This window comes from Glycine max, chromosome 4, assembly GCF_000004515.6.
Source record: "Glycine max cultivar Williams 82 chromosome 4, Glycine_max_v4.0, whole genome shotgun sequence".
In the NCBI taxonomy this organism is placed as follows: Eukaryota; Viridiplantae; Streptophyta; class Magnoliopsida; order Fabales; family Fabaceae; genus Glycine; species Glycine max.
The window spans coordinates 23,259,075-23,277,148 of record NC_016091.4 but is presented as its reverse complement, the minus strand read 5'-3'; the positions used below and the strand labels follow the sequence as shown (position 1 = coordinate 23,277,148).

Genomic DNA, 18,074 nt, shown 5'->3' with positions numbered 1-18,074 from the left:
ACCTTAAAATATAATATAATCGATTCAAAACAAATATTTTATTAACCTTAATAGGGAATTGCATCTTTTTCTAGTACAAAGATTATCAAAGTAACAAAAAATTGTTGGCACATAAGTTATTCGACACTTAATTTCTTAACTAAAATCTAAGATTTCATTTTCAACAAAAAATTAACAAAAATTTTTGCCTTTCCCTTTGGCTCAGCTATATCCTTTTTTCAAACTGACCGAATATCAACTTAACTATGGAGTAAATACGCAAATAAATCATATATGCTGAATAATGAAAATTATGCGTATGGATCAACCCCAATATGGTTCAGATCTTACATTTATGATTACTAATATCTGGTTTATTCTATATTTATTCCTTCATGAGGGTTTTAATATGGAGTAACCTAGGTGCCTTGTTTCTTTTTTATATATGATACTATGGATGTATATTGGTACCCCTGGTACCTTCATTTATAATACAAGTTTTTTGCCAATAAAAAAACTAGCAATAAGGAATCAATAAATAAATATTCTTAATAGCATGTCATGGTAGTTGCTTTGAAATCGTTGTGTAGCATAAGAGGTATACGCATAATACAAAGAATAATTGACGAGTGAAATAATATACTACTATCCTAGTCACAATTTCAGAAGGGACTTAAAAGGGGCATAAAAAAGAATTCATATTAATGGCACTGAGGTTTCTATACAAAAAAATGACTAACGATATCTAACTGTTTCATCAATGGCCATCAGCCACTGACCACAATCAATACTTGGCATTTGGACAGCAACAAACACCAAATATATTCAGAGCTCAGATAATCAGAAAAAGCAGCTAAGATGCTCTTTCTTCACCAGCAGATTCTTCCAATACGGCATAATATCGCATGACGACAGTGATACTTAAATGAAAGGAGATGGAAGGAATCTCTGAGATAAGATCAATTATGTGAAATGAGGTCATTGTCATCTACTACTGGGGGAGACAGTGGTGGTACAGCCACTTCGTGAAATGCAGCAGATTCAACAGACAGAGCCTTCCGTGTAGCTGCTTGAGATTCTTTGGTCCTTCCAACCTTTCTAGAAGGGAGGGTTACAGAGGCAGAGACTCTTGAAGAATTACTACTATCAATTGACAGCAGAAAGTTTTCTTTAGAAAGTGATGGGGCAGATGCAATGACAGAACTAAAGACTCCAGATTCCCTTAAACTTTGAATTATGACCTGAAGAAGACCAGTGCATATTGGAGTATTAAAAAAAATAAAGTTGAATTATTTTGTAGATCCTTGAACTATTTGAAATTTTTTAAAAAGGTGTCTTCTTTAAAAATTTGTAATGAAATCCCTGAACTTATCAATAATTTTTAATTGGGTCCCTAACTAGTAGTGGCCCTGAGGGCAGTCTAGGTGGACAATCGCCCAAAGCTCCATTTTTAGAGGAACACCAATTTTTTGTATATAATTTATATTAATAAGTTTCATTAAGTTTCTTTTAGGGAAACAATGCTAGCAATTAGTCAATTAATGGCAATGTTTCCACTTACCAACAAAATTTATTGACAATTTTGAGTTAAAGAATTCACAATTTAAGTACAATGTTGAATGTAAAAGAGAAGAATATGACATATTATTTCTTTTCATTGCTATTAGCGTTACCATAGTATTACATGAACAAAGTTCTTGAACCAAGAATTGCAATGGTTATGATTCAAACTTCAACAATGAATCAAAATCAAAGTTTATGATATTGAGTTATTCAAAAACATTTAATTGTTTTCCTAATGCATGTAAAACTTAAAAAATAATATTAACTATTGTTTCTACTAAAAGAAGCTAATTTATCAAACTTGAAATTGTTAAAATCCTATTTGAAACTATGTCACAAGGTAGACTAAATAAAATTGTTTTGATTTCTATTGAATATGATTATTTAAAAATCTTGATTATTAACACATTATTAATGATTTTGTCAAAAAAATGCAAGAAGGATAAAATTCAAATGATTACAAAAGTATAATTTTCTCAGTTCGTCCACCGCACAAAAATTTCAGGGCCGGCCTGTCCCTAACCAGTAAGCACGTTTTCGTTAGAGTTCCAATTAGTATAAGGACGGAGGACCTAATTATTATTTTTTAAATGATTGTGGGACCCACTAACTTAAACTAGCAACATGGTTGTTGAAGCATTTGAAAATTTTCAATTAAATTAATGGAACCCCAACGAAAATGTAGCCACGGAACAAATTAAAAATTATTTAAAAGTTTAGGGATCTAATTACAAACATTCAGAGTATAGGGTATTATTTAAAAATCTCCAAATAGTTCAGGGACTTAGAAATTAAGTTGACCAAAAAGAAACGTGCAAAAGGATAAATAGAAAAAAGTAGAATGATAGAAGCAACTATTCATTATTTATACCATCTAAAAAGTAAAAGTTATCCCTAGATATTAAGTCTTAACAAGTCATATCTCTATCTTAAGTGACACATTCTAATGTGTTTGGCAATTGGGGGAAAATTAAAACAGGTTTTAGAAATAATTAGTAGCCAAAGATTTTCCCACAATCAACTTGTACAACTGGCCAACTTTCTCTTCATATTGTGTGAGTATCTTCTTTCTGTCCATTCCATTTTCTTATTACTTTCCAAATCTATGATTCACTTGAATAAAAAGCGAAATAGGCTTACTGTTATTATTAGGGTTTATTAGGTTATCAGTCTTATTATTAGCAAGCTTGGGTTTAGTAATAGTAGCAGTATTTAACCTTTATCATTAGTATATGTAGGGGTACTAGGTTAGGGTGTTGCAATAAAATTTTAGGTTTACTACCATTAACCTTCTTTCTCTTCCCTAACACTAATGCTTATCACTTACCATGGGAGAATATATACGAGTCAATACTCCCTTCCTCAAAAGTTTCATCTTCAGGTCTTTATCACCCCACACAACATGTTCATTATACCTGGATCAACAAGCAAAGACCATATGTTTTTGGAAGATCAATAACATAGTGGTTAAAATATGGGAGAGATGGAGCATAAATAAATACGAAGAATTGAAGTCAAACATACCACTTCATCATTTCTTCTTCAGTTGCAGTTGAAGCAATGATAAATGCCTGAAATTGACAAGTGTATTAGGATGAATGAGTGCTTACATACAAGTTAACATTCCCACACCAGAAAATAGAAAAAAGGGTAGTTCGGCGCATGAGGCTCCCCCCATTGTTGAATCTAATGAGGGTCAGATCTAGGAAGCATTATCCCATATGCAGGAAGGCTATTTGTAATACTAGAACCCGTGACCACCAGGTCACAACTCACGAGGCATTGACCTTCCCATTACACAAGTGTCACACCTTCCATACTAGAGAAAAGATACTCAGCCAAAATTCACTAACAGCCAAACTTAAGTTCAAGCTTTAGTAAAATAACCAAATACCAGTAGGGATATAAATGAGCCAAACAAACTATTGAACTCCAGCTTGTTAAGTGCTCAATCAATCTCGTTTGATTAGCCAAATAAACAAGTTCAAACTTAAAGTTGGGCTCAATTATTTAAATGAGCCCAGCTCAAGCACTGCAGAATGGATATTAATAACTAGTAATTAGCTTATATGTATACCTAGATTATTATAAATTTATAGTTTTGTTCATTATATTTACTAGAAAGATTACAATTGTATTTCTTACTATCCTACCCATATCATTTATCTTATTATTTCAATCATCAAGATTCATATTCTAAATACACAACCATAAACTTTCTTCAAAAGATTGACCATTTCTATCATTCATTAAAGATTTCATTTCTAATCTCAAATCATCATTATAAATACAAAATTATATTTTATTTCTGTTTTTACTTCACCTAGTACAAAATTATGTTAAATAATAAATATTAAATTAATAAATAAACACTTTTTACAGAATTTTGATAAAGAAAAAATAATCAAACCATAAACTAACTCGAATGAGTCAACCCCAAGCATCATATATTTCAAACAAGTCAAACCTCAATTTCAAGTGTTTAGCTTGACTCACTTACACTCCTACATACCGGCATAAGAAATCCTGTTTTCTGACATGCGATCAAAACAGAATACTGAACAGGACAAGAGAAAGAATAATAAAATCCGGAAACTTACAGTTCTGTCAAATTCCAACATGAAGCATCTTTTGACATCTTCTTTTGTAGGTTTGCAACCACAGCGGTCACGTCTAGAAGTTAAGTCTGAGAATTTAGCATATGTGTAATGCAAAACAGCAGCCTCTTCCAATTTGATTTCACTAGCAGAATTCAGAACCATCAGGGTAATAACAAAAAAGTCAAGGGATACACAGGTCTTGTGAATTCAAGGATCATACTTTGGGGTTTTCATATAATTATGCCATCTATGTGCACCATTAGGCCGAAGATGATCTTGTATCCGAGCAGCTGATTTTCCATTTCCGTAAGTCAGGAAGTAGTTTGGATTGCCACGTACAGAATCTTTATACATGCCAAAGTATGTATCCTTTGGAAGATGGTCATAATTCTTTTTAAACATCGATACCTGCTTTGACAGATCAGGAGATAAAGAGGTTACAAATTTATAATTTAGAATTACTTTTATGCTAGATGATGTGTCATCAGTTTCTCCTATTTCTTAACTCTTTTTATCACCATTTTAATTACTGATTAGCCTTAATTATCAAATTAATTATGCAATTTTATCATTTGGGCCTACTGGACTAATTTTGTGTTTTTAATTTAATTTCAGGAAAATTATAAGCAATTGGGCTTGAATCCGGAATTGGGCTTGGACTTGAAGAGAGCAGACAATTTTATCAAATCTTATCTTATCCAGATTTGATCTCATCTAAATATTATTTCATCCAATCTTATCTTTTCTAGATTTTATTTCATCTAGATTTTATTTTATCAAATCTTATCTTGTCCAGATTTTATTTTATTTATGGGCTTGGACTTAAAACAGATTTGTAAGCTTTGGGGCTGAGAACCTATATAACAGCACCAAGGTTCTAGTTTTGAGGGCTTTTTCGTTTTGGGAGAAAGAATAATTTTAGGTTTTGCAATTCCAGTTTTTACTATTCAATCTGCAATTTCGTTTTCTGCTTCAATCTGCAATTTCGTTTTTTACTGATTAATGGAAGACTAAGTCTCCAGCGTTGTTTTCTCTTGAGGATCAAACACAGCTCTCTTTGAGGTTTTATTATTACTATTGAATTGTGATCAGTTTTTCCTCTTCACCAATTACTCTATATTTGTTGCAATTAATCCATGCATGCTTAGTACTTGATTAATTGTCTCTGCGCTTAATTTATGTTCATGCTTAATGATCAGTTTCGTTCATGATTAATTGGTGTATGTGTTGTTTAATCATATAATGACAGCCTTATGTTAAATTTCGCATAGTAATTTAATTTAGGGTTGAATTAAGTGGTTGAACTAATAAAGGATAAATTCTCGTAACCTAGGATAAGAGACTTGCTTATGAATCAAGGGGAAACAACGTGTTTTAATTCTATTATTTTCTAATTAAAATTTGCTCGCTGTTTAAATTACAAAAACAAACAACCCCTCAATTTGTTACTGTTTTATTATTACCTATTATGAACGTTTGGTTGACCATTGTTCGTTGGGAAACGATCTAGGATCACTTCCTAGATACTGCATTTTTAATGTTTATTTGATTCGGATACGGCCTCGATCACTAGAAGATTTAGTTGAAACCAATCTAGTCCTTTTAATTGTGCTGCATAAATCTAATCCTTTTAATTGTGGTGCATAACCATAGTAGGTGGGGCAAAAGAGTTGATCATAGTATTGCTTTGACTACTAAAGGGTTTTTTCTTTTTTTGAGCCATGAGACTACCAAAATTATATCCTCAAGCAAATGAGGGTTAGAATCATAATCAGATATCCCACAAGATTTTCAAACCCAAAATACAAACCTTGTTTGACCGAGGCAACCATGAAATAGCGATCACTGAAATGCTCATTCTAACATATAAAAAATACTGCCTCAGTCTATAAAGGCAGACGAAAACCCATGCTCTTTCGTATCACACAATCTGAGTAAGGCTCTTTCGTATCACACAATCTGAGTAAGGGAACTTCAGTTCACTGCCTAAGAGGTGTATCATGTGTGAGCCTCCAAGATTCCAAAGCCAAGTTTACTTTTGCAATGTGCTGATCACTTATCCGGTATTTACTTTGAGGTAAATAAAATTGGGTTTGACATGTTTATTTAGTTAAATTTTTCTAATATGTCCCAGACTTGGAGCCTGGTAATGCACCATCAACTTTTGTTTTGTTAACATTTTAACTTCTTGCATCGAAGCCTTTTTTGTTAACATTTTCAGTGATTAAAAACTTCTAAGCATTTCTCTATCCTATCCTACCCACTAAGTCAGCTGAAAAAAATTCCAACATGACACTCAACCCAGCAATAAATGTTTTCCATCACAACATCGCAACCTTCAAGAATTTTTAACCCCTCTAAAGTACAGTGACCCGATGCACCAGTTTGCCTAATAATCTCAAACTTTGAACTAAAACTAAAAGGCTTAGGCTTGTACCTCAACTAAACAATAAAGTTAGTATGATATAGATAAAAGAGATTTCAAATTTTACAGTCAAGAAACTAAAATAAAAAGTGTTTCAAATGTCATAATTCCTTCTGTTATTCAACAAACTCAGATACACCAACAAAAAATTCAGTGACACCAGTTTTGTAATTGTCAGTACAATGTGATTGTCAACTATGTATAGATAACGTAGGTCAGATTTATTGATATAAAGAATCCATTATTTTCTCTTAATGAACTTGTATGTTCTTTTTTTTTTTTGAAGTTAATGAAGTAGTACGTTCTTTTTATTTTTTTAAGTTAATGAACTTATATGTTCAATTGTGGAAAATTAAAAATTACCAGCATTGCAAACGGATTTAGATATATTATAGATGAGCTTAATACAATTATATCCATGACATGCTGTTTATTTCAGGTTCTCTGCAATAAGTTAGACACTTTTTGGAATGACAATGTACAGCTTCCAAGACTTACCTCACTAAAAGGTTCTTTGATATCATCTCGCTCGATACTGCTCTCCTAAAAGAGACAAACACAGCAGCACAGGTTACAAAATTGAAGCTATCAATATAGCAAAATCTTTTCCAATACCATGAAATATACATCAATACTAAACAATTAAAAAGAATCTGCAGATTCTACTCACATAGTTAGGAAATATGACCATATCAACATGTCCTGGAACATCAAGGAGCAACTGCCTTAAAGAATATTCCCGAGCACCAGCTGGGTGCATTAATTCATCTGTATCAAGATGAAGAATCCAGTTCATGCCAGAATCCTGATATTTCATTTCATCAAGTAGAACATTGAGCCAAATTACAGACCAAACCAAACCATAATTTAAAAAAAAATTGGAGAAAAATAAGGATTTGTGCGACAAAACAGTTTGACATACCCTTGCCATAACAATAGCCATCTCCATGTTGAGAGATTGCTTCACAAAAAGTTCATAATTGCAGGGTTTATAAAAGAAACCTGCCAGCCATGTCTCATTCCAAATACGGCTGATGCAACCCACAAAATAAATAATTTGTATAAAAAAACCAAACCATCTCTTAAATATTAGAATTTAGAATAAGTATCCTGAAGACAACAGGGAACTTAAATATTCTACAAGAATACTAACAGTAAAACACAGACAAGGAAAATAAATAAGATTTTATAGTTTGTTTTTTATCGGCAAATGTTAGTTGTTAGTTTGTTAGTTTTTGTTAGTGGGGAGATTAGAACCCATGACTTCTCCCCCGTCCCTTCTCTGTTTACCACCAAGTCAACCTTATAATCCCAATAAAATTTTATAGTAATGATGATGACCAAAAACAATTAGAAAAACAAACTTGTATACCTACAAGAGTCATTATGGGCATACTGAAGTGTAAAACTATTATGGTTAAAAACATCCTCCAAATTTGCAAATTGAGAAACTCCGAAGAATACTGTTCTATTACAATTGTAAATTGAAAAAATCAACTGAATGGGTAAGAGTCAGTAAGAAAATGGTAAAATTGATTAACCTCTTAGCCTGTTGTTCTTCCAGCTGTTTTGTTCTATATACAACCTTAACACCCTGGTTTAAACAACATAAACCAAATTAGAATGGTATTATTATGTAAGAGAAAGGAGGAAGGAAAAACAGATCAAAAGAATTAAATCCTGATTCCAGAAATGGATAGAATACTGTCTTTGTCTACTTACAGGAATTGATTCTAGGACATTTGATACTTCAGGAGAAGCAGCCTTCCCCTCAACAAAAAGAAAAAAATTTGTCACACCAATGACTTTATGATAAAACATCCAAGGTAGAATCTGCTCAAGCCCTGCTGATGTACTAGTTGTAACACAGATCTGCACATCAAGAAGAAAATGAGGATGAAATCAATAGCAACACAGATACTTCCATTACATCTGGAAAGATGAAGTAAATTGAGTTCTCATTCTAAAATAAAGAATGAGAACAATGCTACCAGTCGATAACTAAAAGGTAACGACACTAACAATCAATCATATTTTCAAATATATCTTCATTTTTCAGTTAAAAAATTGTAACTAACGAAAAAATCTCTACATCATCCCAATTCACAAACAATCCACCCAGCACAGATCACAGAAAAGCAATAAAACACAGATCTTGTTAACAATGTTTGCTCAAATGCAATCAAACCCATTAGCTAGCATTAACTCAAATCAACTTTCCTACAAGGTCTGTAAAGATATAAAGGACTACTGCTAACAAAACTGCTCAAAAATAAGAGCATTAACACAAGCATATCTTCAGAAACAACCTTCATCTTACTAACAAAAATTCCCAAAACAACCCCAGTTTCAAACGCCCCATCAAAACACAGATCACACAACCTCACACACTAGAACTTGCACAATTTACTCAAAATCCCTCTCAACATGGATCAACCCCAAAATCAAAATGCTCACCATGAAGAAAACCCTTTTTCTTCAAATCGCTGCCATAGTAAGGGGGAAAAGTCAAAAAAGGCAACTCCCTCCCTCCCCCCAAAAAACACACAAATTTCTAACGAAAATTGCTTCAAATTGCAATCAAAGTAGAACAAAAAAAAAATCACAAAATAGGAACATCCTCTAATTCTAATCGAATTAAAAAAAAGGAAAAAAAAAAAAGAAGTGAATGAAGGAAAGTGAACTGAAGAAATGAAAAAGTCTACATCAACTCACATGACAAACTACCCATCGAGAACAGATCATAGGAAAGCAACAAAACACAGATCGCATTAACAACATTTGCTCAAATGCAGTCAAACCCATCAGTCAGGATTAACTCAAACATAGGAGCAATAACACAAACATATCGTTAGAAAAAGCCTTCACATAATCAATTACCAATAAAATTCCCAAATCAACCCAATACACCAAAACTTGCACAAATTACTCTAAATCCATCAAACATGGATCAAACCTAAAATCAAAATCCCCCACCATAAAGTAAACCCTTTTCTTCAAATTGCTGCCATAGTATGGGGAAAAAGTCAAAATATAACACCCCCACCACCCCCCGAAAAAAAAATTGTAATAATAAGAAAAGAAAAGCAAAATTTAAATCCCTACTAATTGCTTCAAACAGCAGGCAGAACAGAAGCAAAAAAAATAGTCCAAAATAGGAACACCTTCTTATTCCAATCAAATTCAAAAAATAACAAATGAATGAAGGGGAGCTTTGAAATGAAGCAAATAAGGGACCTTAGGGGTGAGAGAGGCCTCAAAGTCAAGCTTCCAGTTGTGGTAGTAAGGGAAGGAAGGAGAATTAGTGCGGCCAAGATTGACGCAGTCAGAATGGGAGTGAGAATTATGGGAGACATGGGAGAGGGGAGAGGGCTCCATGCCGGGGAAGTAGTGGTGGGACCCACGCGGCGACGAGAGGGTGGCCGGATCGGTGATGCCGCCGCGCCATTGGAGGATGAACGCTATGGCTGCCAAAGACACCGGGAGGATGGTCAGGAGGAGAAGGATCTTCGAGGTGAAGGAATGGGAAGAGGAGGAGGAAGAGGAAGATAGGGTTGTACGGAAAGGAGAGTAGAGCTGGTGGTTGGGGATGGGCATGGTGTGGTGGTGGTGGTGGATGCGGTGATTGGCTCACCCAACACGGTTGCGGAAGGTGACAACAACAACAACTGTGACCGTGAGGAAGGAGGGTGTCAACTGTCAAGGTGTTTCTGCTCGAGTATGTACATATCTTACAAAAATTGGAAATTTAGAGGAGTCCAAATGTCTCTATCACTGACACTTTTATTCAAAAGTATAGAAAATTAATTAAATTGAAATCACCATCGAAAGTTGCACGCTTTGATATTTTTGATTGCAAAAGTTGCACCGTGATCTAAATCTAATGATAAATGGTAAGTTTGTTTTTGTTGACTCATGGAATCTAAACGCTATTTTAAATTAATTAAGTTGTTTTATTTCACTTAATAAATTTGATATTTGTTAATTTTTATTTAAAATAATTTCAAAAATTTTAAAATAAGGGATTTAATATAGATTTTAAAATTTAAGGATGAATGGATGATACATTTTTTAGTTAATCAATTTTGAGAAAAATAATTTATAAAAAATTTAAATAAAGTTTCAGGATTTTAATCCAAAATGGAAATACAAAAAATTCAATTAAGTGAAACATTCTCCTTTTTAAACCTTCCTTGCTACAAGTTTTCCTTTTCTTCATATTTAATTAGCATTAAAAAGAACATTTATTACTATTTGAAAAATAAATATGAAGTGAAGCCAACCATTATGGGTTAATTTACAATTTCGATACTCCTCTGATTATTGATTTGTGATTCTGATTTTCTTATTTTTTTTATTATTTTAATCCTCATATTTTATAAAATTCACAATTTTATTTCAATAGATAATTTTGTATACATTTTATTATTTTTATTTTAGTTTAATTGAATCCTAAATCTAATATCATTATTTAAGATATCTTCAAAAAATAATTTAATTAATTTAAACGTAAAAAAATGTATATAAAATTAAGAATTAAATCAAAATGATAAATTTTCTAAATGTGAGAATTAGAATTGTAGGAGGAAAATATAGCTAAAATTGTTAATCAATAATTAAAGGTTGGTTAAAATTAAAATATAGTCAATTATTTTAATATTTGGACTAATATTTTAAAAAAATATTCAATTTAGTATCTTTTAACTTTTTTTCTTTATATTATCAATGCTAGATTCCCTAAAAAATCAATTTTAGATTTTAATTTAAGATTTGTACTAATATTTTGAGTTTTGTTTATTCAATTGAGTATCTTTTAACTTTTTGTTTTATTTTATACTAGGTTTTCCTTTATGTTATCAATGTTAGATTCCCTAAAAAAATGATAGATCTTATTATTAATGTATCAAAATATTTTTTTTTCTTTTTTCAGACAGTAAAATATTCCATAGTTGAAAGTAATAAGACTCACCCTTGAGTCGTAGAAATCATCAAGATGGATTTTATCTTTTTCAACTAATCTTTTCCATAAGCAAGGATAGGAAATCAAATCTCTATGGACATGTTTAAGGAACTAGCCATTTTTTTTATTACCAACATTTAACCAGCAACATATGAAATTGTCATACAACAATTGCCATACAAACCAGGAATGCTAGTGAAACCTAGCCATCTACTAAATGCGTTAGACCTTATTGGTATAATTTGACAATATATTTGTTTATTATTTTACAAACCCATTTTTTGTTTTTATCAAATAAAATTAATTTTTTTCCTCATAGAAGAAAATTATGAATAATTTATTTAAATGAGAAAATAATAAAGAAAAGTTGAATAATTATTTGCTTAAAAATTAATTTTAAACACTAATTTTGTGTGGAGAAAATAATATTGGTTATGTTGATTTAATATAATTTTTGTTATGCAACTAAATATATATTAATGATATAAAATAAATTTTAATTTTGATTAGACAATTTTTTAGTAAAAACTCAAATCTTTTGGAGCACATGATTCTGGCTACTGCATTCCCACAAAAGATACAATGCATCAAGTGAACTACATGGGGAACTAGCCAAGACCAAACATTAATGCAGGTGGGTATTCTGGATTTCAACATGGCCAGCAATATAATCAGCAACAAGGACAGTGGAGAACTCACCTTGGTAATCAGTTCAATAAAGACCAAGGTGGGGCATCTAATAGGCCACAACAACAAGGGCCTAGTCTCTATGATAGAACGACGAAGCTGGAAGAGACTCTTGCTTAGTTCATGCAAGTATCCATGTCCAATCAAAAGAGCACAGAGTCAGCCATCAAGAATCTAGAAGTCCATGTGGGACAATTGGCAAAACAACTGGTAGATCGACTGTCAAGCAGCTTTGGAGCCAACACAGAGAAGAATCCAAAGGAGGAGTGCAAGGCTGTTATGACTAGAAGCAAAATGATGAGCATGATTGAAGGTGAGAAGAGGATAAGTGAAGAAAAACAACAGCTGATGACTGAAACAGAAATTGACCCAGTGGTGGAACCTTTGAGTGAGACTGAGGAAGAAGTGGAAGCAGAAGATGATCAGCAGAAGGAGATACCAATAATAGTGAGTGAAAAAGAAATAAGTGAGAAGGAAAAGAAAGAAAAAGAAAAATGAAGAGAGAAAGAAAAAGAAAATGAAAAAAAAATGAGAAAAATGAAAATGAAAATGAAAGAAAAGAAGAGAAGAAAAAGAGCAAGAGTGAGTGTGCTAGAGAGAAAAAGAAAGAAGCATCTCCAGCTGAAAGGAGAGAAGTACCATATCTCTTGGTACCTTCTAGGAAGGACAAAGAAAGACATCTAGCTAGATTTCTGGATATTTTTAAGAAGCTAGAAATTACCATGCCCTTTGGAGAAGCTCTATAACAGATGTCGCTCTATGCTAAATTTCTGAAAGATATGCTAACTCGGAAGAACAAGTACATCCATAGTTGTGGAGGGGAACTGCAGTGCCGTAATTCAACGCATCCTTCCACCAAAGCATAAGGATCCAGGCAGCGTCACTATACCTTGTTCTATAGGTGATGTTTCTGTTGGCAAGGCTCTTATTGATTTGGGAGCCAATATTAATTTGATGTCGCTTTCCATGTGTCGGAGGCTTGGAGAGTTGGAGATAATGCCGACTAGGATGACTTTACAGGTAGTAGATCGCTCCATCACCAGACCTTATGGAGTAATAGAGGATGTTTTAGTCGAGTCAAACACCTTATCTTTCCTGCTGACTTTGTGGTAATGGACATAGAGGAAGATACAGATATTCCCTTAATTTTGGGACGTCCATTTATGGCCACTGCAAGCTGTGTAGTAGACATGGGAAAGAAGAAGCTAGAAATGGGTATTGAAGACCAAAAGATTAGGTTTGAGCTATATTAGTCATCTTATACGACTAACTTTTGTATAGAAAACTTTTACAAAATGTATATATTTTCCCCAATTTATGGTTCTTTTTGTAGGATTGTAAATACATTTTGCTTTGTTTTTATCTGTGCTTAGTAGAAGCCTTGTGTATGGAATTAATGTCAATTTCTCTTCAATTTCAGGAAAAAAGGAGTTATTTTGAAGAAGTGCTAAAGTTGATGTCTCGCAAAGCGAGCTCAATGCGCTTAGCGGATAGGAGGAATCTGGAAGGGAATCTGTCACACGGGCATGCGCTTAGCGCGTCATCAGCTCACTCAGCGAGTCGTTTGTCACCTTCCAGGCTGAGCGCAAGTTTGGTGCTGAGCAAAAATTCACTTACTCGCGCTAAGCACGAGAATGGCGCTAAGCACGATGTCGAGGTCAATGAGCCCTTTTTAAGCCTGGAATAGCAGAAAAGCGAGAGAGAACGCTGGATAGCCGTAAGAGCTTGAAGAGTGAAATACACAGTGGCAAAGAACAGAGCAAAGAAGCCAAGTTTTGATCTTTTAGGAAGATTTTTGAGTTTTTGAGTGATTGTGAGATTCCTAGAGGTGGAGGAGAGATCCCCACTCCTTTGTAAGCAAGCAATTTCTCTTAATTCCTCTTCTTCATTGTAAAAGGAGGTTCCTTGCTATGGAAGGCTAAATCCTTAGTTGGGGATTCTTGCTGAGTAACTGATGTAAACTCTTTCCCTATCTAATTAAGGTTGTTTTATGTGTTCATTGTTTCTATCAGTACTTTATTATTGCATGCTTGTGGCTTGATCACCCATATATATGTATTGTTAGGGGCTTTAGCATTGAAAGATGTATTGTCTCCTTAGAACTTGATAGAGTAGGATTAGGTTATCGTATGTCTGGACACGGAGTGCGGTAATTTAGTTTTTATTATGCTGTGATCATAAAGCTGTTTAATTAAGCTATGTTCAACAAGAGACATCTGCAAATGAAGTTTAATTAGAATTAGGCTAAACTCATGAGACATCGATGTTTAGTACTTGAGCCTTCAGCATAGAACACAGAAACATCTTTAATTAGAGAAACATCCTTAATTGCATCAATTTGCTCAGTAAGAGGACCCAACGCCTTTAGATATATGTTTTCACACTTACTTGATCACGTTTATTGCTTTGTAATTAGAATAGAACATACTTTTACTTTCATTCACAATCATGATTTCTGTTTGCAAAGGCCTGCTTATTGAACAAACCTTTACCAAAGGAACAAGTTCCCTGAGTTCAATACTAGTTCACACCGTTTTAATTATTTACCTGACAACCCGGTGCACTTGCCGGTAGATTTTGCATCCACACAAACAAGTAGTATCCCAGAGCGCGAACAAGTATTTTGGCGCCGTTGCCGGGGAACTTTTTCCATTTGGAAAGTTTAGTTCAGTTTGAAGGCATTAATTCATTATTCTTTGATTTATTAATTTGTGTTTTTGTTAATATTTGTTTAGTTTAGAATTTATTTTCTTCTTGAATTGGTTAACTGTTGTTCTTGTTAGTGTTTGCATACGTAGATCTTCTGCAGGTGAATTGGTTCCATTGGATTTAGAAATTGAAGCAACCTTCAGAAGAAACAACGCAAAGAGAAAAAGAAAGCTTTTGCACGACAGAACAGTAACATCAATCCTTGAAGAGGCTCACTTTTCTGAGTCATCATCTTTTAATTCACCTACATCCAGGGAATCTCAAAAAGCAGAATTTGAAGCCAAAGTCATGGCTAAAGAGAAACCTCGACGAGTGACCCTAGAAGATTACTCAAGTACATCTGTGCCGCAGTTCTTTACTAGCATTGCGTGGCCGGAGGTTCAAGCATAAAATATAACCTATCCACATTCATTAATTCAGTTGATTCAGAACAATTTGTTTCATGGTCTGTGTTAGTCGTCTTATACGACTAACTTTTTGTCACAACCTACCCATTTGCGGGTGAGCGAGGAGAGGCTCATGGGTGCGTCTTCCATAGGAGGAAAATGCGTGGAGTCACCACCAACGTTTATTGAAAGGAAAACGTTAGAAAAACTAAAGAAAACCGGTCATGAAGAATATTCCAGATTCGGGAGTTATCTTTACGTTTGAGGAATGTATTAGCACCTCTCACGTTTGTCCCAAAGGACAACAGCCTAAGATTAGAATTGTGTGAAAATATGTATCTAAACTTTTATTTCTTTTTTATTTTTGAGGTCGACAAAAGCGGGGCTCTTGGTCCTACGTACCCTCCATCGAAGAGGAAATCAGACCTACGTAGTTCTTTTAAAAGGCAGTGATGTGTTGATTTTACACTTTCGAACGGTCCATGTTAACCGATAAAAAAGAAAAGAGGATCGTTTAAGGCGTTGGACCTTAAAACGTTTTTTCAGTGATTTTTGCGGACAAAGCTTGACTTTGTGAGTTGATTTTAGCCTTAGTTTCACTTTAGTTATTAGTCGATTCAATTAAGAAAGAAAAATCCCAAAGAGAAATGTCCGATTGATTTTTTTTTGTTTTATTTTACTAAAAGATATTTTTTATTATTATATTATTATTTTACCTCTTTTTTGGTTTCCAACATGGTTATGGCATAACCGAACGATCGGATTTCATTTTAATAGAAATTAATGGATGTTACAATTCAAATGATCGGTGGAAATTTATTTTATTTTTTGATTAGGCTAGAAAATGACTTAAATAAATGACTAAAGCACGTCAAAAGGGGGTACGGAAAGTAAATGAAATGAAAATAAAAGTATGCAAAAATAGTGGGGACCACCAAGGGTACATAGAATGAATTGAAAAGTTCGATTTCGGGAACTTACCGGTTGAAGACCGAAGAACGACGAAAGACGGTGGAAAATCTTCACGAAATCCCCCATGGAAACATTTCGGACGCGTTACGGAAGCGGCTCGGCTTGGATTTTCTTCACGGAAACGATTTTTTTTCACTAATTTCAAGTGATCCACAGATACCAGGAGGCTTCAAAGTCTTTGTTCTTCCCTCCTCTCCCTATTTATAGGGAAAAGAGAGAGAAGCTTGCCACCCAGCTCGGCCAAGTGGGCCTGGTTGCTATTTGCACCCCCCTGTTTACTAAACACACCCCCTGCCTTTTTTTGTTGATTCTTTTTCCGTAACGTTACGGAACTTTATGAATTCCGTAACGATACTTGTTTTCCTTCCGTAATGTTACGGAACCTTACGAATTACGTAATCATCCCTTTTTTGGCTTTCGAAATGTTACGGAACCTCACGGATTGTGTAACAATGCTTCCTTTTGATTTCCGACATGTTATGGAACTTCATGGATCGTGCAACAATGCTCTCTTTTGACTTCTGACACGTTATGGAACTTCACGTATCGTGCAACATTGGGTGCCAAGTACCTCGAAGCGGTCAAGCAAAGGTTGCATGCCATCAAACAATGGTCCCCGGACGAAATTAGGGTATGACACTTTTGTATAGAAAACTTTTTCAAAACATGTATAGTTTCCTCAATTTATAGTTCTTTTGTAGGAATTTGTAAATAAATCTTGATATGTTTAGACACCTGTCATTAGAGTATCTTTAATTGGAATTAATGATAAAATCTGTACAATTTCAGGTCAAAAGAGGCTAAAGTCTTGAAGTGCTAAAAGGAGCAGTCGCGCTAAGCGGAACCTATGAGCTAAGCGTGCATCTACCGCTAAGCGCAACTACAACGCGCTTAGCGTGATGAGAGAATTTGGAAGAGCACAAGAATCAAGGCCGCATGTTAAGCGCGAGATCAGCTCGCTAAGCGAGACATTCGTCTCTTGCCAGGCTCAGTGCACGCACGACTCACGCCAAGCCCAAATCCACTTACTGGCGCTAAGCGCGACATCGTAATTTCAGAGCCTATTTAAAGCCTGATTTGTCAGAATTAGAAAAACACAACACTTTTACCAGAGCTGCATACTTTTGCATAGAATTTCGAGAAGAGTGCTCTGGAGGAAACAGAGAGGTAGCAGCTAAGCAAGGAAGCTAAGGTTCATCACTATGAGAGATTAGAGAGTGTTTGGGTGATTGTGAGGTGCCAAGAAGAGGAGGAGGGATCCCCCTTCCTATGTAAGCAACAATTGCTTTGTACTTTCTGCCTCACTTGTATTAGGGTTCCTTGTATGGCTGGCTAAAAACCCTAGTTGGGGATTTCTAATGAACAGTTGATGTAATTACTTTTCATATCTAATTAATTGTGTTTTGTGTGTTTAATGCTTCTTTCAATGCTTAATTACTGCATGCTCTTGGTCTGATCACCCACTTGTGTGTACTGTTAGGTGACTTTAGCATTGGGAAATGTACTGTTGTCTTAGAACTTGATAGAAGCAGGGCTACATAACTGCATTACCAGGGATGGATTGCGGGGTTTTAGTTTTCTTATTATGCTGTGATGATAATGCTGTTTAAGTTAAGCCTAGTCCAACAAGAGGGATCTGAGGACGAAGCTTGGGTTAAATTAGTCTAAACTTATGAGGGATTGAGGTTTAGTACTTTAGGCTTCAGCATAGAACAGAAGAACAAGATCAATTAGAGAAATATCTTCATATGCATCAACTCGTTTGTTAGAAAGACCCAACGCTCTTTTTTCTA

General features: G+C 34.2%; 1 protein-coding gene and 1 pseudogene across 2 annotated transcripts; one reads left to right on the top strand and one right to left on the bottom strand.

Moving 5' to 3' along the window:
- LOC106798522 (uncharacterized) overlaps positions 1–18,074 on the top strand; it is a 221,451-nt pseudogene that overhangs the window by 97,075 nt on the left and 106,302 nt on the right.
- On the bottom strand, positions 513–10,328 carry LOC100799539 (glycosyltransferase-like KOBITO 1). Of its 2 annotated transcripts, none has more exons than XM_041014619.1 (11): positions 9,805–10,328; positions 8,290–8,439; positions 8,109–8,161; positions 7,490–7,598; positions 7,238–7,372; positions 7,066–7,110; positions 4,363–4,550; positions 4,143–4,284; positions 3,067–3,113; positions 2,870–2,957; positions 513–1,122 (listed from the first exon to the last, which is right to left on the bottom strand). In XM_041014619.1, the coding sequence occupies exons 1-11, from the start codon at positions 10,162–10,164 to the stop codon at positions 1,120–1,122; spliced, it is 1,320 nt and encodes a 439-aa protein (XP_040870553.1). In that variant the 5' UTR covers positions 10,165–10,328; the 3' UTR covers positions 513–1,119. The 2 variants fall into 2 exon arrangements, with proteins under 2 accessions (XP_040870553.1, XP_040870552.1); XM_041014618.1 differs by having other exon boundaries at positions 513–1,220; positions 9,805–10,326.

Bases quoted from the DNA above. Each gene is read 5' to 3' on its own strand.
- LOC100799539 (XM_041014618.1), bottom strand. From the start codon at position 10,164: ATGCCCATCCCCAACCACCAGCTCTACTCTCCTTTCCGTACAACCCTA. The intron at 8,162-8,289 runs GTAAGTAGACAA...TGTTTAAACCAG, and splicing joins ATGTCCTAGAATCAATTCCT to GGTGTTAAGGTTGTATATAG. The intron at 1,221-2,869 runs GTAAGTGATAAG...GGTCTTCTTCAG, and splicing joins CTCGTATATATTCTCCCATG to GTCATAATTCAAAGTTTAAG.